General features: G+C 41.5%; 1 protein-coding gene and 1 long non-coding RNA gene across 5 annotated transcripts in view; both read right to left on the reverse strand.

The window, feature by feature from the left end:
- Window positions 1-24,264, reverse strand: part of SIL1 (SIL1 nucleotide exchange factor) — a 222,467-nt gene that overhangs the window by 46,673 nt on the left and 151,530 nt on the right. For all 4 annotated transcript variants that reach the window (XM_017673104.3, XM_073221753.1, XM_073221752.1 and 1 more), the window contains 2 exons: window positions 23,990-24,181; window positions 18,091-18,212 (listed from right to left, as the gene is read on the reverse strand). In XM_017673104.3, the coding sequence (XP_017528593.3) occupies window positions 18,091-18,212; window positions 23,990-24,181 (314 nt within the window). The remainder of the gene's footprint in view (window positions 1-18,090; window positions 18,213-23,989; window positions 24,182-24,264) is intronic.
- On the reverse strand, window positions 1,345-18,084 carry LOC140846190 (uncharacterized). Its single transcript, XR_012125110.1, has 3 exons — window positions 16,258-18,084; window positions 13,218-13,293; window positions 1,345-11,389 (listed from the first exon to the last, which is right to left on the reverse strand). It is a non-coding gene; the product is annotated as an uncharacterized lncRNA (long non-coding RNA).

A 24,264-nucleotide genomic window follows, 5' to 3' on the forward strand; every position in this document is an offset into this window, starting at 1 on the left:
ATGAACTGGAACAAACAGTTTCAAAAATTCATATGGAGCCACAAAAAAAAAAAGAGTAAGCCAAAGCAATCCTGAGAAGGAAGAATAAAACAGGGGGGATCTCGCTTCCCAACTTCAAGCTCTACTACAAAACCACAGTAATCAAGACAATTTGGTACTGGCACAAGAACAGAGCCACAGACCAGTGGAACAGACTAGAGAGTCCAGATATTAACCCTAATGTATATGGTCAGTTAATATACGATAAAGGAGCCATGGACATACAATGGGGAAATGACAGCCTCTTCAACAGCTGGTGTTGGCAAAACTGGACAGCTACATGCAAGAGAATGAAACTGGATCACTGTCTAACCCTACATAAAAGTAAATTCAAAATGGATCAAAGATCTGAATGTAAGTCATGAAACCATAAAACTCTTAGAAAAAAACATAGGCAAAAATCTCTTGGACATGAACATGAGCAACTTCTTCATGAACATATCTCCCCAGGCAAGGGAAACAAAAGCAAACATGAACAAGTGGGACTATATCAAGCTGAAAAGCTTCTGTATAGAAAATGACAGAACAAAAAGGCATCCTACAGTATGGGAGAATATATTCATAAATGACAGAGCTCATAAAGGGTTGACATCCAAAATATATAAAGACCTCATGTACTTCAACAAATAAAAAGCAAGTAATCTGATTTAAAAAATGGGCACAGGATCTGAACAGACACTTCTCCAAAGAAGAACTTCAGATGGCCAACAGACACATAAAAAGATGCTCCACATCACTATTCATTAGAGAAATGCAAATTAAAACCACAATGAGATATCACCTCACACCAGTAAGGATCGCCACCATCCAAAAGACAAACAACAACAAATGTTGGTGAGGCTGTGGAGAAAGGGGAACCCACCTTCACTGCTGGTGGGAATGTAAATTAGTTCAACCATTGTGGAAAGCAGTGTGGAGGTTCCTCAAAAAGCTCAAAATAGAAACACCATTTGAACCAAGAATTCCACTCCTAGGAATTTACCATAAGAATGCAGCAGCCCAGTTTGAAAAAGACAGATGCACCCCTATGTTTATTGCAGCACTATTTACAATAGCCAAGAAATGGAAGCAACCTAAGTGTCCATCAATAGATGAATGGATAAACAAGGTGTGGTACATATACACAACGGAATATTATTCAGCCACACGAAGAAAACAAATCCTACCATTTGCAACAACATGGATGGAGCTAGAGGGTATTATGCTCAGTGAAATAAGCCAGGCAGAAAAAGACAAGCACCAAATGTTTTCACTCATCTGTGGAGTATAAGAACAAAGGAAAAAATTGAAGGAACAAAACAGCAGCAGACTCACAGAAACCAAGAATGAACTAACAGTTACCAAAGGGAAAGGGACTGGGGAGGAGGGGTGGGAAGAGGGGGATAAGGGGGTAAAAATGGGGGCATTAGTATTAGCAGACATTATGTAGGGTAGGGCACGGGGAGGGTTGTACAACACAGATAAGACAAGTAGTGATTCTATAGCATCTTACTACCCTGATGGACAGTGTCTTAATGGGGTATGCGGGGGAGACTTGGTGATTGGGGAGAGTCTAGTCAATGTAATGTTCCTCATGTAATTGCAGATTAATCATATCAAAAATAAATAAATGTAATATAGAGATTAAAGATGGCAGTGTGAGAGGTGGGACAGAGGCCTCCTCCTAAAACCACATATAATACAAAAATATAATTAATACAGCTAATCCTGAAAGAGCAACAGGAAAGAAGGCTGTGCCAGACTGCATACACCTGGAGAAAAGAACAGACCTCACAGAACAGGGTAACGTACCAAAGCCGTGACCTGGCGGGACCCAAGCCCTACTCCCATCCCAGCTCGCCAACGGGAGGAAGAGAAACAGAACAGGGATGGGGGTGGAGGACTGGGACTGCTGAACACCTAGCCCCCCAACCGGAAGCTGGAGATAGAGGGAGCCCTGTGTTCCAGGCTGCAGCAGTTTGGAAAGGTCTCTGCCTCACTGAGCAGGAGTAGGGGGGAGACAGTGGTCATGGCTCACATTAACATGGACTCTTGCCTTGCTTACTGAATTACAGTCATGGCAGAAGTCAATCTCTCCTACATCACTTAAATCTTTTATGACACGTATATTCTCCACAAAACCAGTAACACTTTAAAGAAAGGAAAACAGAAAGAGGAAATGAGGCTGATAGGCGTATCATAAGAAAGTAGGAACAAAATAGTTAGAAAACCCCATGCTGGCTGCTTGTCTACAAGACTCCAGTTCTACTCTTCCCCTTCCTCAAAGAGGTGAATTACCCTCTTTCCAATAACCCTAGCCCATGAACAGGCACTTACTGAGGAACTGGCAGAACTGAAATACCTCCAACTTTAAATCCAGATGTCTAATGGGACCCACATAGAACCAAAAAAGAAATGTCATAGGCAGTGGAATTGTTAGGCAGAAAAACAGATATGAGCAGGGATGAAAAGAGGGTGGGGCCCACCAAGAACTCAGGGAGTTAATCAGATAAAGCCAGAGAGCTAGAAAGGACTCACAGAGTTGATGCGTTTTGCAATGTGAGTTCATTCCACATGCTCTGAATCTGGGCTGACCTTGAGACTTGCTCTAGCTAATGCAGGTGAGATAAGGCAAAAACACGGGACAAGCATCATGATTAATTGTCCTAAAAATGCCAAGATATGAAAGCATAGTAAGAACAGGAGGGACTTGGGGCTAAGGTTCCATTTTAAAGGGAGAGAGTTGGGAAGTTAGATTCCTAACATGTTCTTTGGTTATCAGCCAACAACCTATTTTAAGGGAAGGCAAGCAGTCTTGACGGGTATGTTCCCAGTGGTTAGGGGTAGCCACTATCTTGGAGAGCAACGGGAAGTTTACCATATAGAATTATGTGGAGAACTGACTATAGATAATAACTATAGATGATAACATATCATCTCTCACTGGAGATAAACATCATGAGACAACAGGTACTGTGTGGGTAAAACTGTAATATTTCCAGAATATCTCACCTGGCTTTAGTGCATCTGCATATCAACAGGTGTTCCTCAGGGGTGGAGAATAGTAGTTCATCTCCATATCAATGGCTAATTACCTGGGTGACTAAGGGCTCATCTGAACCTGAGGGGTTAGGGAGAGGCCCTTGCTTGCTTCTGCCCAAGCAGGAAAGAGACAGCCCCAGACTGCAGTTTGTAAGCAATAAACGGGTTTTAAATATTATTTCTCCCTTTGACTTATTTCAGTTTTAGACGTATTTTGCCCCAGGATTTCCTCTCCCTGGAGTTACATATGGCAGTAGTCGGCAGGATCTCTAAACCTGAAATCTGTCAAAATGGGTACACCCTATGGGAGGGCTGCCCCTAGAGATGGTGGGGAGATGCCCGGAACCCCCGCTGTGGATGATGGCAAGGCCCCAGTGGATACAGCAGCAGAGGGTGCAGCTTCACTTGTTATTATCCCTCCAGCTGTGGGGCTTCCAATTTGGGAGTCCCCAGTGGGGAACTGGTCTAGGGTAAAGTACCTCCTAGAGGGGTGGAACCTTCCCCAGAATTGGGGAAGGGTGGAAACATTGGAAGCTACAGAATTAGTCCTCTGTGAGTTGGAAGACTGCTTGGAGACCCTAGGGGGTGGTGTAGCCACTGGCACTGGAGGGTCTCTTTTCATTGAGATAGTGGAAAATGTTATACAGGATAAAGAGATGATTACCGAGACGGTTAGAGAGGAGAGAGGGACTTAGGCAGGAGAGAGACACACTTTAGCATCGCTTGGAGGAGCTGGGCAATAACCTATGGGATGCCATTAAAGAAGAGAGACAATTACTGAAAAGGCAGGTCACGCTCCTAGAAGGTTCCTTAGCAGCCGTGATGGGGAAGGCAGCAGGAAAAGCCATATTGCAGGAAGCCATAGGGGAGGAGGAGGAAAGAGTGCTGCCTTCAGGGCCAGAGGTTCCATCCTTTCCTGTTTTAAAGGCCTGCCCGGCTGTAATTAAGAAAATAAAAATGAAACTGTGGGCTCCAACCTGGGAAGAAGCCGCCGCCTCCCCAGGTTATGGAGTACTCCATGCTACGTCCCTATACCCAGGATGAGCTGGTGGACATGAGTGTCCAGTACAGGCAGAAGCCATCAGAATCTCTGCCTACATGGCTTTTACATCCCTGGTATATGGCAGTGGAAAACATCGTTACGTCAAGTAGTGGGATGAGCACAATGGCTTCCCTGACAACACACCCTTCCCTCCGGCAGTGGTTGTAAAATGCCCATCGCGCCTCAGAGAATCAGAAACTCCTGGAATGGCTGACAGCTGCCATCAGGATAGTTTGGCCTAATCAGGAAGATTTGCCATATTTACCCAGTAGTTGGAAAACGTATGCAGAGCTTCAACAGGTACTGCGGGAATTGGGTATGAAAAATATTGTCTATAATATGGACCCTAGGGCCCCGATGAGGTGTTCACTGTAGGAGTAAGAAATATGGTGCTGCATACAGCTCCCACATCTCTCTTTGGGTCCCCAGTGACTACTCTTGTCCCCTACATAGGGCAACCCATAAGTGAGACTACCTGTACTTTAGCAGATCTGGGGGAGGTTGAAACAATAAGAGCACAGAAGGAAGTACAGGCTATGACTGAAAGGAGAGGTGCAAAAGGTCCTGTGAAGATCTTGAGGACCCAGTTGTGGGCTGATTTGATAAAGGCTGGGGTAGTCACAGAAAAACTCGATGGGCAGCCCAATAGAATCTTGGTAGAATTGTGGCACCAATTAAAGCCAGAGCAGCAGTTCCAGCCGCTGAGGTCCAGGACATGGAAACCAGAGTCAAGGCCTCATGCTCGGCCTGTGTCCCTGCAAAACGTCCTGGGAGACACTACTCAGGATTTGCGTAAGCCCTCACCCCAACAGGAGGATGATTGGGCATAGCAGTTAGACTCATGGGTGGTAGGGCAAGGTTCCCACCTTGGGGGACATGATGGGGACCAGAGGCCACATGTAGAATGAGCAAATCATTGGTCCCCTGTGAATGTACAATGTGTCCTGGCGCTGGTGGAAACAGGAGCTGAGTGTTCTCTGATTCAAGGCAACCTTAATGGTGTCCTGGGACCCCTGCGGTGATAGCTGGCCATAGGCTTAAAGTAATTAGAGTGAAGAAAGCCCAAATCCCATTGGAGATAGGGCGTTTACCCCTAGAGGAGTATACCGTGTACACTTCTCCTGTCCCTGAATATATTTTTGGGGTGGATATCCTGCAGGGCCTGTGGTTATGGACCAATGCAGGTGAGTCCAGACTGAGGGTACATATGATTACAGGCAGTTCTGAGGGAACATGCTAAGCACCCACCTGTAGCTCTGCCTGTACCTTGGTGGGTAACAAATACTAAGCAGTATAAACTGCCTGGGGGACACAAGGAAATTAGAGAAACTCTGTAAGAGTTGGAGAAGGTGGGCATCATAAAGCCCACTCATAGCCCTCTTAATTCCCCAGTGTGGCCAGTAAAAAAGCCAGACAGTTCCTGGCGTATGACCGTGGACTACAGGGAATTGAATAAAGTCACACTCCCTTTGCATGCTGCCATCCCCTCTATAGCAGACATTCTGGACACCCTCAGCCACGAGCTGGGAACGTATCAGTATGTAGTACACCTTGCTAATGCTTTCTTCTCTATTGACAAGGCACCCACGTTATTGGACATGTGTTACAAGGATGGGTGCAGCAATTAGGAATAAAGTCAAAGTTTCATGTACCATATAATCCTACCTGGGCAGGCATGATAGAGAGGTACAACAGTTTATTGAAATATGGCCTGAATTTGGACACCAATAGTCTATGGGGCTGGTCAGTTCACCTATGGACAGTGCTATGCATTTGAATGAGAAGCCACGTAAAGGAGCTCTGAGCTCTGTGGATATGTTCACACACTTTGCTGTCTCTCCTATACAACTGTATGTGCAAACCAAAGAATAGTTATTGCAGCCAGGATATGGCCAGCAGAGCAATATCCTGCTGCCAGTCCCTACTGCATTAAAAACCCTGGAGACACTATTGAATGGACATGGCCCTGGACATTTCAACACACGGACCAGCAATGGGTGGCCCTTCTGGCACCTTGGGGGAAAGGCCTGGAAAGCTGGCCTCATTTGTATTCCTGGAGTAACAGCAGAATGGCCCCCAAAGATCACACTTGTGTACCCAAAAACGTCCAGGAGGTAAGAGCATCTTATGGGGAAGTTTTGTTTTATTTTTATGGGCAGTGCATGAACCTCCCATAGCCTTACATATTGACCCATATGTAACTCTCACAGGGAGGGGGTGAAAAGTCTGGTGTACTAGACCAGGACAAGATCCCATTCCTGCCACTATTTTATCACAGGACCACTGTCTTGCATGTATCTCACCTGATGGACAAGATTTGCCTATACTGTTGTCATTAAAACATGTATCTTATTGCCCTTAAGGTTATTTTCTCCTATAGTCCTTGTGGCCTGGATGCGCCCCCTGGCAGCAGCTTCCTCGTCATGATTGCTCTGAACTCTCTACCTGTTCAGTTACTGCCTGCCTATGGAGTGGGTGAGCTACAGACTTAACCTGTATAGGACTTTGAACCGAAGTGAATCCTCTGGCTTGAGCATTATCATTTTATTTCTGTTGCTATTGTATGTCATTAGTCTGGTCACAACGCTTCAGTTTTCTCGCCAAGGGAGCACTGCAGAAGAGGGGGAACGAGTAGATTGTAAGGCAAGATTTCCAGAGGGGTAGTCTGTGGGTAAAATTGTGATATTTCCAGAGTATCTTGCCTGGCTTTAGTGCATCTGCATATCAACAGGCATTACTCAGGGGTGGAGAGCAGTAGTTCATCTCCATATCAATGAGTAATTACCTGGGTGACTGAGGGCATATCTGAGAGGTTAGGGGGAGGTCTTACTTGCTTCTGCCTGAGCAGGAAAGAGATGGCCTTGGACTGTACTTTGTAAGCAATAAATGGATTTTAAACTTTATTTCTCCCTTTGACTGATTTCGGTTTTAGAGGTATTTTGCCCCAGAATTTCCTCTCCCCGGAGTTACAGCATGAAATGTACATATCCTCTGACTCTTTACCTTTATCCCATTCTTGAAAATCCTTAAAAGACAGAATCCCACCTTTTAAGCGTGCCTCCTGAGGTTGCCCCACACTCCCCTTTCTTGGAGTGTATATTTTCAAAACACTTCTTACCACCCAAATTATTACATTTTGTCTCTGATCTTCCAGTGGTGTCTTTGTCACTTTGCTCTTTCGTTCTATTTTCCAGACTTTAAGCACAAGTATTCACTCTCTCTGTCCTACATCAGATAAGTAGGGACGGGCTTCTGAGAGCTCTGATTTGAGCTTCAAAATTCCCATCAGTGAGCTTCCCTTCCTGTCTGCTTTATTGAAGTAACCCTGCCTTTGTCTACCTTGACTCTGGTCCATTCCTCACTTCGAGAGTATTCAAATAAAACTTTTGCTCCAATTCATCACTGTATCTCTGCCCTTCAATTCCTTGTTGCACTGGGGACAAGAACCAAGGAGCACAAACTCAATCCCCTAACAGAATCATCATGGCAACTACTGTCTAGAGCTGATGAAAATGACACCAGAGCTTAACTAGCTCTCAGGCCAAGCGACTAGCCTATGAATACCAAGGGCAAAATTGTTTCCAGTCTTTTTGCCAAATACCGCTCCTGGTACTTTCTAACTAAATCTGACTTTTCTCTGTTTTTATGACCTTATTTTACATCTAGAAATACATTTTTTTCTTAATCATTCTGCTTGGGATTCAGTGGGCTTCCTGAATCAGAATTCTTACATTTCATCGTATATAATAGCACAGTTTTGGAAAAGTATCAACCAAACCTTTTTATGTATAGCCTCTCCCACATTTTCTTTATCTTTCTGGCACTTAATTCTATTTTCTGTATCTCTTAACCTCTTTTTCATTTTTCATTTTTCCATTTCTGTCTCTCCAGGCTGCACCTTGGGTAATTTCTTCAATTCTGTAGTCCAGTTCATTTAATTACTCTTCAGCCGTGTCTGGTCAATCCCTGACCTTACCTACTGAATTCCTCACTGTGGTTATTATATTTTCCACTTCTAGAAGTTCTGTTTGGATCTTTCTCAAACCTTCCATTGTATGCCTGTAATTAATTACTCCCTCTCTTTTTCCCTTTATGGCAATATCATCTTCTTACTATCTCCTAATTATAACTATTTGCCAGGACTTTTCTAGCCTTGTCCCTTTTCTTTCTTCATTTTCTCCACCTATTTATTCCCATCGTTTCAGATCCTCCTTCACTGTAGACTATTCCTGTGTCTATGTTGAAGTCCAACCTTTTCCTTCAGGTCCCATCCTCCATATCTAATAGACTGTCTAATTGCACCTCAAACCCAAGAAGAAAGTAAAATTCATCTTTGTCTTACTCACAAACTAGGTTTTCCTCCCACAATCTATTTTTATCTATTCTTGGCAGTATGATTGTTGTAGTTAAACCCAAACCTGAAACTTCTGAATGATACTTGAGTCTTCTTTCTCCCTATTTAGTTATTTAGTTGGTGAATGAATCCTCTGGATTTTTATTTCCACTATTGTTACCTACTAAACAATTTTTTCTCTTTTCTTCATCTATTTTAAGGAAACTGGATATTGTGAAGGCACCAACACCATGTTCAGGGAGGGATTCCCTGTCCTCATGCCAGGAAATGAGCCATGCATAGTCTAAACCAAGCACAGTGATCCCATCCTCTGTGGGTGTAGATTGCTTTAGAGATGGGCAGGTGACCTAGTTCTGACCAGTGAGACATAAAGAGAGATTTTTTGGGAAGGCTGCTGCTCTCTTACAGAAAGAAAGATAGTAAGGAGACCCTGCCCTCTCTTCCTGCCTTGATTGCAGCTGTCTTGGAACTACAGCAGCCAGCATAGACCAGTTGAGGTAAGCAGCACAAGGACAAAAAGCCAACATGCTGAGGAGAGTAGCAGAAGGGAAAGGCAGGAGTCTAGATCCTTTATGATATAGTTTAGCCAGTACTGATTTTGGAGCAATCCACTCCTGACTTTTATGTGACAGTAAATTACTTCTGATTTTTAAAAACCAGTGTTACTCCTTATTCTGTTACTTACAACTGAACATAGTCATGTTAATAAAATTTCCAAAATCTCTCCCAGATTTTTTTAATTCTTTTAAAATTTCCATTGCTTTTTCATAGCATTCATCTTGACTTACAATCATGCATTTGATTACCTGTTTACCACTGAGAACCGCTATTAGGTAGTATTAGGAAAATAGGATTCAATTTCTACCTTAATCTTGCTGTCTCCCTAGTATATAATAGCAAGGACCTACCATTGACTGCTTGGAAATAATTACTGAATAAATAAATAAACAAAAAAATATATTGATATCTAAAAAATGAAATGTTTTTCCATATAGTATATGGGAGCTGAGTGGAGAATGTTGTCTCTATTTTAGTGATGTAATAGTGAATGATTCAGATACCACTCCTTGATGCTTTTAAATTGAAGGCTATGGAAATAAGTGTGTAGCCCCCTTGGCAGGAGGCCCAGAGAACAGAAGGCTAGAGATTGGGATGAGGTCATACGCTGGAGATGCCAGCATTTGAATAAAAGTTCAAATGTGACCCCTACAGCTAGTTCTGACCTCTTGACTTCAGGAGCTAATTTTTCACACTCCTCCAGTGACACTGGAGGTGCTCAAACTATTCTGTATCTTATAAATTAATTAGCATATTAATTAACCAAGATTGGCCTGGGCAATTGGCTAGCCATAGCTCTTCAGGATACATTCAGAGTCTGATTTCTTTTTTCAAATGGCAATTAATGACAAATGGAAAATGAGCTCTAAGCTGACCAGCCAGCCTGAGTATTACAGAAACCAAACCTTCATTCCAGGCAGGGAGGCACCACTTTACTTAATGAACATGTCCCTTCATCATTTCTTTTGCATCTATCTCCGTGATATGCCCCTGTCTCCTCCACTTCATTTATGTGGCTGCCTTCTGATTTTTCTTTGTGATCAACTACCTCCTCAATTTCTTCCCTGAATAACTCCAGCCCACAAGTTCTTTCCTTTCAACTTTATTAGCACTTGTCTGGATCCTAAACTGACTCTTTAATACATCTAATTCTGTACTCAACTCTTTAATCTAATTCTAATTCTGTATGCCTGTTCTTTCCATGTTTCACCAATAAAACTGAAAGCTTCTGGAGACTGAAAATGGTACCCAAGTCTGTGGTACACGCAGCAACTTAGAGAGGGTAAGTTTCATGTGGTACAAACTAAATGGTCTAACAAAAGCTGAAATAGCCAAAAATTGGTGGGAGGAATGAAGCCACTTTAGAATAGGGAAGCTTTATCTTTTCTTTTTTTGTTTGTTTGATTTTTCTTCCAATGAGTATGTATTATTTGTAATAAGAATTTAAACAATAAGTAATAAAACAAAACAGAACTGGGAGGCTTCTGTATCTAGTAAACGGTGGTTTACATTTCCCAAGAAGCATTTTTGGTTTAGAATACCTGAGGATGATGGATTAAATACACATTCCTTTAAATGCTCAATTCAGCTGACAAATTTAGGCCCACTGCTTTGCATAACTACAGGGGAAAAAACAAAACAATTTCATATTCTTTATGTGGTGACTCTGCAACAAAGTAAGAGAAATCCTAAAGACAAATACAATGGAAAGCACAAATCTGAAGAGATGTAGAACTCTGAAACTTATAGCTGTCCTGGAGACATACGCTATTATTCCCTAATGACCGAGAGGTTTTGGTTTCAACAGGTGTTCTAAGTTAGGGGACAGGAGACAAAGCCTACAGCCATGAGAAGGAAAATTAGAGAAATGAGAATCTTCCATTCACAAGGAATATTAAGGCAATTTTTCTTTAATAGAAGGGAGAAAAATTTCCTAGAAAATTCTTCACCTAAGCCAGCCCTAGAGTGCTATTTGGACTGGAAAGCATATTCCTTTTCTGGCTTGAAAATCTCCAAGCTGAGAATTTAGTCTAAAATGCTCTTGAAAAATAATAAATTGGAAAAAACATTTGAAACTTGTATCACAGAAGCAGCATTAATATCCCTAATACATATAAAGGACATCTAAAAATAAAGACTAAACACACTAATAACCATAGAAAAATGGGCCAGACACATACAGTTTCCTGAATAAAAGAAATATAAATAGCTTAACCACACGAAAAAAACGCTCAAGGCCACTCATCAGAAAAGAAAGACCAATTAAAACTACATCAAGGTATTGCTTCTCACTTACCAGATTGGCAGAAGTCCAAAAGTTGGTAGCATATTTGTGAAGCTGTGGGGAAATAGGCTCCCATACATCGCTGGTGGAACTATAAAATGGTACAACCCTTTTATCAAAGAAATTTGGCAATATCTAGCAAAATAGCATATATATTTACCCTTTGAAACAATATTCCTACTTATAGAATTCCACCTATAAAATACATTGGTGAAAGTTTGAAAAGACATATGTGTGCTCAAGGTTATTCACAGTAGCATTATTTGTGATAGCAAAACACAGGAACCAGCCCAAACATCCATCAGTAGGAAACTGATTGGATGAATTGTATAATTTATTCCATGGAATATTATACAGTTGTAGAAAAGATTGTAGAATATTTGTTTATAGTATAGAATATTTCTGTTGTGATGTATTCTAGGATATATTATTAAATGAAAAAAAAAAGAGAAAAGTATGAATAACTCTGTTAGTCACGTGCATGTGCTTATATTTTTAAAAATGAAGAGTAAAATGTTACACTATAGGGGGAGGGACTTTTAATCATGCAATAATTTTTTTTTAAGGTATCATTGATCTTATGAAGGTTTCACATGAACAACATTGTGGTTTCAACATTCACCCATATTATCGAGTCCTCACCCCCTCCCACTGCAGTCTGTCTATCAGCAGGTAAGATGCCACAGAATCATTTCTTGTCTCTCTGTGCTGTACTGCCTTGCCTGTGACCTACCTATATTGTGATTAATCATGCAAATATTTTATATAATTTAAAACTCAATTAAAATGTAAAAATACATAAAAATCAAGAGGCTTTTACAATCCAATAATTTGACTATACATCTCTATTTGCATGTGTCTTTGTGGGTAAAATTGCAGTATTTCCAGAATCTCTCACCTGGCCTTAGTTCATCTCCATATCAATAGGTGTTTCTAAGGGGTGGGGAAAAGAAGTCTGTCTCCACATCAACAGGTAATCACAAAGGAGGAGTGGGCGTATCTGGACAGAATAGGTTGAGTGGAGTCCCTCTTTCTGCAGCCGGGTCACGAGAGACACGGGTGACCAGAAGTGGACAATTGCTTGTAAGCAATAAATGGATCTCTCCCACTTTTTCTCCCTTTGACTGATTTCAGTTTCAAAGGTATTTTGCCCTGAGATTTTCCCCCCAGAATTACACTCCTAAAGACAAAAAACCTGCAAAACAGACGTCTTATTGTTGATGGAAGTGGTAGTGTTATTGTGAGGCTGTATTGTGGGATAAAGCAGATGAATAATTAGACTGGTTTCTCTGAGAATCAGGATTTTTAGCATGATAGAAGGGAGATACTGATACACAACTGGACATTGAGTAAAGTCCCCCTTAGTTCTGATTTTGAATTGGAAGTATTAGTATGAATTCATGATGAATTTTTTTTCTTAAAAAATGTATTTTTCAGCTTTGTTCATGGAAAGGTGTAAAAAAAAGATAAACCCAGTAACAATGATCAACTCTGACTCCCAGATTTATATTTTCTAAATACCATTTCCCTCTAAAATTGTATTTTCCACTAAAAGGAACTGTGGTATCTTGGAAAAATGGCTGATTTCAGGTCTGGAGTAAGACATGCACAAAATGATATGGAACGTTTTATCATAATAGAAATTAAGGAAGCTCTCAAAGATTAGTAGGGTCTGGTGTAAAGGACTCAGGAGTCGACCTGAAAAGGTTCCCACTGGCCATAGCTGGGACACTTTGAGTTTCAAGACGGATAATAACTACAATGAATTGAAGCAAATCAAATAAATTTTAAATCAAAAATTTTTAAATGATACTTAAAAGAAGATGAAATCTGTGTCATCTTTGGAGAACACTATACATAGGAAACAAATTCATAATCAAAATACCCCATAAGTAGAAACAACAAAGCATTTCTCCTACCTTTCTAATATGAACTGAACCTCAATGTACTCAAATAGTTGATGAGGAAAAGTTTATCTGTATAGAGAAATTCCAGCTAAAAAAGGAAGAATGATTCAATTAGAATATTACCATTTTGTAACCTTTAATGAATTTATGGATATTGGTAATGATCATCAATGGCTGCTAACATCACAAAAAAGAAAATCGAATCAAATCAAAAAAAGGCAACCAGGCCACATTATGTTCCCTATAGTGAATGAAGGGATACACATGCAAATATCCCTTCAAGACCAAGGCATTTATTCCCCCAGGTCTGGGAGTGTTGGCTTCTCAAGGCTCAAGACTCAGTTCCTCCAAGAAGAAATCCCGAAGGAAGCTGTTTTGCCTAAGGTTATGATCTCTTCCTGAGAGCAGCCTGCTTCCAATGACATTTTGCAAGGGTCAAAGGGTTTCTACCCTTGCCTCAAAGGAGACTACTCTGAAAGTCCATCCTAACTCTCTTCAGAGCTACCTCCAGATAAAGAACCAAACCTGAATCTGATCAAGATCCAATTTCCAATTTCAAAGAAATAATGGAGATATGCAACATGTTAAACAACAGACTGGGTCATAATCAGCAAAGACCAGACTGTTGTAAACTACAGAACTACAGTATTTTTCAACAAATAAATTACAAGAAAAAAAAGCCGGAAGGAATGAAACCTATAAAGTAAATATTTAAGATAAATATCAACCAATCACACTGTATTTAGATCCTAACCAAGTCAGCCATCTGTTAAAAATTTTTTGAGATAATTGGGGCTATTTAAACAATTACTTGGTATTTGATAATATTGAGGGTATTGTTAAAAATTTTTTATGTGAATGGTATTGTGGTTATGTTATTAAAAAAGAATCCTTCTAGAGAAACACGCTGAAAAATTTACAGGTAAAATGATAGGATGTCTGAGTTTTGCTTTATATTTACCTGGAGGGGATGGGCAAGTGGGTAGGTGGGTAAATAAAACAGATAAAACAGGATTGGCCATGACTTCATAATTTTTAAAGCTGAATGACAGATCAAGGAATATTATATTATTTTCTCTACATTAGTCTATAAGTGAAAATTTACATAAGAAAAAGGTTTTTTAAAATGTAGTTCCAAATCCGCAGAATTTACAGGGTATTGATGGAAACATATATAAATCCTCTTTGCAGGAACACATCTTAAATCCAGGCCTGGAAGCATCTCTCCAGGGAAAAAAATTTCCAATGATCATGAGCTCACAATAAAGTATCACAAAGCACAGACAAAAAAGATGGCATCACCTGTGACAGATAACAGAAGCAACATAATCAGTCCCACAAAACTATAGATACTAAAATTCTGAGGGTACAGAATATAATTCTTTTAATATGTTTAAAGAAATAAAACACTATGAAAAATACAAGCGAAGAACATAATCACACTAACTGATGGCACCTGTACATTCCCTTTTCTACTGGTGCAAGTCAATAACACCCTGCAAACCGTGGACAGTTCAAACAAAAGTACTGCATAGAATGAGCACTTACAGGCCCATGTAATTGCGTAATAAACCATACACACGCAGGTGAGAATGTGAATGATTAAAAATGGATATAGGACACCAAAAGTGACTAAGGTAGGGATACGAGAACAGCAAGAGCCTGTGCTCCCTGGAGTAAGCATTTCTTGATAATTTAACTCCTGACAGTTAAAAGGTAAAGGCTACTTTTAGGGAGATAAGAGGGGGGAAAAAAGGAGGCAGCCAGTTTGCTAAGAAATAAAACCAAAACCAGATTACAGAAGGCTGCATGGCCTCTGAAATTTACAAAGTCTTTCTGAGACTCCCCATACACAGTAACACAATTGACTTGTCCAGGACTCCAGAGACTCCTGATAGGTCAGACTGTAGACAGACACACAGGTGCCATTGCGAGACAAAATCAGGTCATAAAAATGCCAGTGAAAATAAATGACAAGAAGAAGAAGAAAGGAGATCTTAAAGAAAAAAAGAAACCATGAAAAGCTGAAGCTGCCCAAAGGAACTTCCTCTCTTGTTTCACATATCTTCTTATGTAAGATCTTGACCTGCCTTATACATGGGCAAAAAACAGCAGAACGTGAGTGTGTGTGATCCATCAGTGTGAGTAACAGAGAAGGGAAAATACTATTTCAGTGGCTATGTAATATTCAGTGACCATGTCAATTACATTTATGTCAACTCTTTATTTTTGATCTTAGGATAATTGTTTCATGTTTTATGCCACGTTAAGAGATCTCTTCATCCATAGAAATGTGTTTGGAGATTTTATTAAGCAATTAACCCAGGTAGGCAAATAAACACCCTCATGAAGCAGCAAGACCAGCTCCAACAGATGTACGTGGTAGAACATAAGCACCTTGACAGAGACAAAATGAGGAAGATAAAGGAAGATAAAGATAAAAACAAAAGAACTGCCATATAGTGCGAACTCATAGTAAAAAGGAAGCACGATGGGCATGATGATGTGATACCCCATGACTGACAGGTGCTTCGTAACCACTGTCACAGGACTTTCAGACGCACTCAACCTTACGAAATACAAAGGACACCTATTACTGTTCCTAATTAACAAACGAGAAAGATGAGGCTTAGAAAAGTGAAATCACTTGCAGACAGCCAGGGAATGGTAGAGACTGGATTTTGTGACTCTAGGTACAGTGGTCTGCCTCATCTTCCCAGATACTCAAACTTCTAGACTGACTGAGCAGTATTCTTGCCCATCAGCAGAAAACTGGAAGGAATGACCTCTAAATAACACTGCCAAACCCTGGGACTCCATGATTACAATGTGCTCACTACCCTTTAAATGTCCTCTTGACAAAGAGTAAGTTCATCCAGTCACTGTTGTGTTTGTGTGTATATGTGTACATGCACATGTGGGGTGAGTGTGTGCACACCTGTATGCTGGGGGCAGGTACGGAGCTACAGAATCAATACTTGGGACACCAAGAGTAAGTAATGAATATTAGACTAGGGCACAGAAACCTGCCTCTGCATAGAAGTATTCTTACCTTGTATCAAGTTCCTCTTTGCATAATATATTGACATTTTCATGACGTTCAGGAGCCTGCTTTTGACTTCCAAAAGCTCTGGCGCCATACCATGCTGTCACTGTAACTGCCCTCCAGTGAGCCATCAAAACCCCAGCTAGAACATTTTGAATACAGCAGTCTGCTTGCCACCAAAACACTAAATTGCAATATTTTATATTTATCTCTATTTAAATTTTAGTGATGCTGCATAAATGTTAACAGTCTTATACTAACATAATCATGGAAAAGTCTTAATAACACTACATATTGGCACAGCCCCCCCAGTGAGTTATGGCCTGCTAAACAGGCCCAATGCTTGCTTCTCAAGTCACTTGGTCCGCTTTAACTAAGATATGACATCAAGATGCTACACTGTTTTCCCAAAAAAATATGTTTCCAGAAGCAATGGCAAGCAACATGTAGGATTTGTTCATACTGAGAATGGAAAGAAAGTACTTGGGATTATGGAAAAGATTTCCAAAAAGGGTTTGGGGAGAGAGGTTAATAATGTTTGATTTAGTTCTTTTATGGCTTTGAGAAACAAAAAGTGAGCCTCAGTGAGTCTCAAGCCTCTAAAGCCCTATGAGGATAAGACCCTAGGCATCTCCAGGGCTGAAATGACAGCTGCCAATGACAAACTACCTCTCGATGGATTCTCTACCTCTCAGTGGATACACAGGCAGAGATTTCCCTGGGCTGCCTGGAGGCTGGTCTGGTGGGTGAGACCAAGGGAGGTGGAGTGCCCTGGAAGTGACAGCCTTGACTGTCAACAGCACAACCACAGGACAACCAGGGCTTGAAGATCAAGGCACGTTAGTCATAAGCGAAACAGGCCTACAGTGCTCTCAGGCCAGCTTTGCTCTTCAATTGACTAAGAAAAGATGCTGAAGCCTTTCAGAATGAGAAGGCATCAGACTGAGATCCTGATTAAATAAAGATAAGCATGGACAAAAGGCAAAGGAAATCTTTTCAAAACAAAGCCTCTACTGCTAAAAGACGTTCAGAATAGCCTTTCTCCTGCACATCACAATTCAAGCAGGGCAGCCACTAATAGCCACCACACGTGCCTTTGCAGCAAGAATCAGAATATTGGTTCCCGCTTTAAAGGCACAAATGGTCCTAGGAGATTTTCCAATATGGAAGGAACTATAGCTCCAATAGAACAATTGCAGCTTGAAGACATCTTGACATTTTAAGGATGAATATAATGATGTGGTGCCTACATATCTTTCTGCATCTACTCTGGAGATGCTGTCTCCACACTCCTCATGCCTGATCAGTCTTCTAGCATAAGACAGACTAACTGGTACATAACTCCCAACCTAGCGAGTGTGATAACCTGGCTGCACGCTGATTGATTCCAGACAGTCGGAAGAAGACGCATTCCTCCCAAAGGCCCTCCTTGGTCCAGTTCATCGTTTATTCATCACCAGATGTAGCTTTACTGACAAAAGGATCAACTCTTGGGAGTTCTTTCCCTCCATCTCAACTACCTATGGTTGGTCTAATTTCTTCAGCTTTGAATAAAACAGAGAATGTAATCTAAAATATGTTATTTAATGTCCATATATATATATAGGATGAGGGCAAACAGTCATAGAGGGTAACAACGTGGGTCAAAGTTCTTATCTACTTGAAATAGGGGAAGAATCAAATTCTTACTCATTTCATCGGGATGACACTGAAATGTAGATAGGGACAGGGATGAGTTCAAGTGTGACCTGCAGGCCGGTCATGCCAAGAGTAAAGCTAGACTTCACCTGAGGGGCCCAAACGGCCCTGGCCAATGGGACATCCATCCGCACCGCTCACCTGGAAAAGGCAGCGCCCAGCACAAACGCAGCATACTCCTTCACCAGGGCCTCTGTGCTGTTCAGCCCATTGATCACCACTTGAAGGCCACCGAAGGAAAGCAGGTCCTGTGCATTATCCATCTGCAACAAACGCACTGCTTAGTACAGTGCAGCCATCAAGATGGAAGAGCTCTTCTTATAGCCTTTCTTTTAGAGACTATTCAAAAACAAATGAAAAAATCAAGTATAAAGCAATGGTGGCCCTTCTAACTAGGGAAGTATTTGTGAAAACAAATTAAATTTTTAAATAGTCTTAAATTTGAAAACTCCTAATTCATCTAACGTGATTTATGTGCACCTGCGTGGGAACTGGCAGAAATGGCACCTAGCTATTGCTTATGCCAAACATGTCCTGGAAAATACTCATACCACAATGAGTCACAAAGCTTACTCCTAACAGACAAGCTGTTAACACGAAGATCTGTATCATCAGCACTACTAAGTGATGCCATGTTTCCTTTTGATGTCCAGCTCCAATGGGGCAGTAGAAGCAACAGACACTTAAAAAAAAAAAAGCTGATTTTTAATTAGAAGTCAGTGATTATAATAAGAACCCTGTTGCAAGAAGAGGGGAAACTGGAAGAGAGCTAGGAGAGGAAAAATAATGGTACCCTCCTCTTCCCTCTTCCTCACTTCATACAGTCTAAGGTTGACTGAATCTGAGGACATAATAAAATCTATACAAAAAAAAGGTCTCTCTTTCAAAGGCTTTAGTCTAGGCCTGGGCTACTGGCAAGTGGCCATTATTGGACAATACAGAACATTTCCATCATCACATAAAGTTACATTAGACAGCACTGGTCTAGGGTACCATTTAAGGTCCCAAGCCCCATGTCTTCTTTTCTAGACTTTCTCTGTCCTTTGTTCTCTAGGAGCTCTCATTCTATAAGCTTCATCAGCATCCTGGAACAAGACTCAACTTCCTCAGAGAGGTCACTGGACCCTGCTTTCCCCATGCGGTTGCTACAGTCTCCCTTGAAAACATCTTTGTGGGAACAAAGGCTGCTTCTTGCCCACAGGTTGATCCCATTCTACAAAACATCAGGAAAACTCGGGAGGCTACAGCTTCAGTAATGTTAATGCTACACACCGTTTTCCTCGAGATGCCGTAGAGCCTTTTCCTATCTGACAGTGTCCTTCCAAACTGGAAGAGGGCTCTAACAGAGAAATCAACTTGGAAGGGCTGTACCTGACGCCGCCTGTGTTTTTGGGTGGGCCTTAGTCTGTTTTCACCACTTAGATCACTCTTACGCATACTGAAAGTCTCCACAAGAGCAGGGGGTTTGTCTGTCTGCTACTGCAGGTCCAGTGACTATAACAGTGCTGAGCACATAGTCAGGAGCTCAATAATTGTTAAACCAATGAATGAATTTTTTTTTTTTACTAAAGTAGTTGACATACAATATTACATTGGTTTCAAGTATACAACACAGCTATTTGACAATTATCTACATTACTAAATGCTCACCCCAACTAGTGTAGAAAGATGTTACAGAACTATTGACTATATTCTCTATGTTGTATTTCCATCCCTGTAACTAATTCAGATTTTTGTGTCTTTATTCCCTTCACTTATTTTACTCACTAACCCCAACCCCTCCCCCATGGCAACCACCAGTCACTTCTCAGTGTCTTTGAGACTACTGCTGTTTTGTTTTGTTTTGTTTTTAGATTCCACATGTAAGTGAAATCATATTGTCTTTGTCTTTCCCTGGCTTATTTCACTTAGCATAATACACTCTAGGTCCATCTACGTTGTTGCAAATAGCAGGATCTCCTTTTTTATGGCTGGATAATATTCCATTGTACTTATGTACTACATCTTCTTTATCTATTCCTCTATTGATGGACACTTTGGTTGCTTCCATATCTTGGCTATAATAAATAATGTAGAAATAGATATAAGAGTGCATACCAATGGATGAATTTCATTAGAAAGAAACGTTACTGAAATAAACTCCACTGTGAGCAAAAAAGGCCATCTGGCATATTTGTGCCAACAAAATAGATGGGTCTCTGGTATCACAGACCTGAGCAGATGACCAAGCCAGGGTTGTGAGTAAGCATGGAGTCTGCTCTGCCACAGGGTCCCAAGCCAGGACTGGGATTTTCCTGCCCTAGTCTGTCCCTGTGAAGAGGAATGATGATTGGACTAGAGCTCAGCTAACTAAGGAAACTCGGAGCTGGGTGCTTTGCTGACAAAAGCACAGATAATACCCACTGAGCCTTCCTTATTCATATACTCTGATTTTACAATCTAAGAATTCACTGCTGCTTCTTTGATTCTCTTCCCTCCAGGTTTTCTGGATACAAAACCATGGCTCAGAGTCCTCTCACTGCATGTCTGCCATGGTTATTTACCAAAGCTGGTATGCGTCCCAAGTAGAGCAGTTGCCACTTTCGGAGCCCCAAAGCCAGACAGCCTGGAATCACAGAGGCTCTACTCTAGATTCAGTTCATCTGTTTTTACTACAAAGATAATTCAGGTTGTTATAAATGCTGACATTTATATAGGCACTTCAGACTTTTCAAGATGTTTTCTCATTTATTATTTCACCAGAGTTGAGAAAGAAGAAAGTCATCCTGCCCACCACACACCCAGAAAATCAAGCTTCATAATCTGGGGCGTGCCTGGCATCACACAGGAGAAGGTATGACCAGGGCCCAGGTCTGCCTCTCCCCATCTGGGTCAGGGGAAGGACCATTCCCAGGTTGCTTTCAGGATAGGGTGGGACAGGCAGAGGGGAATTCAAGGTAGAGGGAGGGAGGGTATAAGGGAAGGGGTAATAGGAAGGAAAGAGAACCAGAGCACCGCCAGACAAGGAGAGGACAGGACACACAGCAAGGGGGAAAGGATGGTGACTGACTGAGGAGTCTTGGGAGGGAGGGCAAACACCCGGCCCCAAGGTGGACGGGACAGACACAGGCCTCTCCTCATAAATTACTCATAAACTGTTTTCCACACACATGGTTTTACTTTTCAAAAATCTGTTTAATAATTCAGATATGGCTGTGAGGAATCCTCAGGCAGATCCAGTTTGGGTCCTTGAAGCCTATGGCTCCTCAAAACCTCTAATCTAGAAAAGGAGTGGACTGGTGAAGTTTCTGCAAGAAAAGTCCTATCTTCCTCGAGGCTAGCTCTGTATCACCCCACTTCCCCACTGCAACCGGAACTCAAGGCCAAACTGTTGTCTTTCATTCTCCGGTGAAATCACAACTTAACAGTGTTGCACAAAAGCCTGATGCACCAGCCCAGACCAAGGACCTTATATTTCTAAGGAAAAGGCCAGTGACCCAGAACATTTATGGCTCTTCTGCCAATAGAGCAAGTCTGGCCTCCACCAGGGCACTGGTTCCTAGGCTGACCTCAGGCTGAGTTTGGTGATGTCCAAAAAACTGTTTACCCCGCCCACTGAGCCATGAAGGCAGAATGATATGCCACCCTAGAGATGACACTGCCAGGTGACTGGCAGGCTTTCAGGAAAAAAAATGTGTTGGGGCCCTACTAGCCTCCTGTGTACTCATTCCCCTCTAGGTATGATACGCTTTCCAGCCATTTTGGCCTTTTCTATGGCACGTAACGGAAGAGCCTGCAGAAACCAAATACCTAAAGAGCCATCCAATAAACACTGCCAATATCGGAGCAGGACTGAGTTGGCCAATAACCCTTAGGATCCTTAATCCTTTAAAAATCTATAAAATGGAAAAGCTGTTAGATTTTTTGTTTTTTATCCTGGAAAGAGGAAAGAGAATCCAGGTCCATTTTTCTCTAGGCAGATCACAGACCTTCTATTTGAGGCTTGAGAAAGAGTTATGAGCAGAGAGAAAAGATGAAGAGGCTGCCCCATAATTCCTGCAGATACAGTACACACCCATCCCCTTTCACCACAAAGGCTGGCAAAATCTTAAAGAAAAAAGGAATGTCTGTTAGCCTAGTTTATAGAGAACAAGGATGCTGTCGTGTGTGGGAGGATGTTGAAGATCTCTGTTTTGGTAAGAATCTCAAACAAGCCTTTGATTCCTGGGCCACCATCATCCCTAGTCTGGATTACTGACCTACCTGGTTTCCCTGCTTCTGCCCAAGCCCCTCAACCTCCAGTCTAATTCTCAACATAGCAAGTGGAAGGTTCCTTTAAAAGCCAGGCAGATCATGTTCTTCTGCTCAACATCCTCTAATAATGTCCAGTGTCATCCTTTTCCATGGCTTACAAGGTGCTCCTTGATCCTCCTCCCATTACCTCTCTGAGCTTCGTCTACTTCTCCCTCTCTCCTCTCAGCTCAAGCCACACTGAGGTCCTTGCAGTTCTTCAAACACATTAGACACGCTCCCACTCAGGGCTTTGGTAGTGGCTGTGTCTTCTGCCTGAACGCTCCTTTCCAACACTCCGAATCCTATCCTGCTCTACTTTTTATTTTTCCACAGTATTTATTACTTTCACACATATCATTTACAACTTGCTTATTAGCTATGTTCAATGTCTATTTCCTTCTACTAGAAGGTAAGCTTTCAATCTTGTTCATAAATGTATCTTAAGTGCCTGGAATAGCAGCTGGAACTTAACAGGCACACAATAAATTAACTTACTGAATAAATTAAGGGCCTCTCTTGGCTTCCTCTCCTTAGATCCAACTATTCCCTTTTGAAATTCATTCAAACAGTACCAGTATCCTGTGAGAGGTAGAGTGGCCAAAAAGTTATGAGTACAGTGTTTAAGGTCACTCAGACCTTGTTGCAAATCCCAGCTCTACGAACTCCCACACAGGGTGACCTTGGGCAATCACAAGGGTAACCTGTGCCTTATTTGCCTCATTTATAAAACGGGATTAGTAAAAGTGCCTATTCCTGAGGCAGCTGCAGAAGTCAATGAGTTAGTGTGTACAAATCACTTGAACATGTGCCTAGTACATGATAATGATCGATAAATACTATTATCATTATGGCACAAGCCTGATCAGTCATTTCCTTGCTTCAAACTCTTCAGTGGTTCTTAGGATCAAGGATAAAACATAAAGAGCATGATGTTCCCTACCTCACCTCTCTGACTCCCTAACCTTTCCACTTTATCTACACTACCCCATCCCTTGATCACTGAGCTCCAGTCACCAGTCTTTTTCACGTTCTCAATCTCACCAAGCTCCTCTCTGCCTCAGAATCTTTGCACATGCTATTTCCTCTGCCTGGACTGCTCTAATCCAAGGATTGGCAAACTTTTTCCAACGGGCCTGATAATAAATACTTTTGGCTTTGTGAGCCATTTGGCTTCTATCACAACTACTTAACTCTGCCATTGTAGCATGAATATCGACAAAAACAATAAAACAATACATGAATGAATTAGGTGTGGCTGTGTTCCAATAACTTTATTTTAAAAAGCAGGCAGTGGACCACATTTAGCCCTTTAATGCTCAGCCTAAATTTCACATCCTCAGAGAAGCCTTCCCCAATGCCCTTGGCTAGGCTAAGTTCCCGTTATATACTCCTTTGTTACCCTCTGGAGCCCTTATCACAATCCTAAATTATCTCATTATTAAATTGTTGATTTCTTCATTGTTCAACTATTCATTATTTGTTTTCTCTCCCAAACTATAAGCTACATGGAACAGGGACCAGGTCTATTTTACCCCTGTATTCTCAGTATTGGGGAAAAAAAGGAGGTAACACTCCAGGTGAAAAAGAGGTTGGCTCTGGCTTCTACGAATGTATCTTACTACAATAGCTAGTGGACTGGATTAAAAATACTGTACACCCTGGGAGAGAGGTAAAGATACTGTCTATTTTCATAGGGCTTAGGGCAGGAAGGTTTATTTTTGGAGCTAGCAGTTGAAAAGTCACACTTAAAGACAAGGAAATGCAATACCTGATGAACATAATATTCAAGATCAAAGAGTGCAGCAATCTTTTCTTCCAGGCTGGAGCTGGAACTATTGAACTTGTTGATCAGCCGTACCATGATCTGCATGTCTGTCTCAATGACGACATTCAGCTCCTCAAAGTCCTTCTTCAGCTCCTCAATGGGGCGGAAAAGTCGTTTAACCTCCGCCTGCCTTGCCTACGTAAAGCAGCAAAGAGATGATTAGTTAAACTGATTGGAGACATCTCCCCAAGATGTCTGTAGTCTACAAGGGATACCCA

The sequence above is a fragment of the Manis javanica genome, chromosome 14 (genome assembly GCF_040802235.1).
Source record: "Manis javanica isolate MJ-LG chromosome 14, MJ_LKY, whole genome shotgun sequence".
Lineage (NCBI taxonomy): Eukaryota > Metazoa > Chordata > Mammalia > Pholidota > Manidae > Manis > Manis javanica.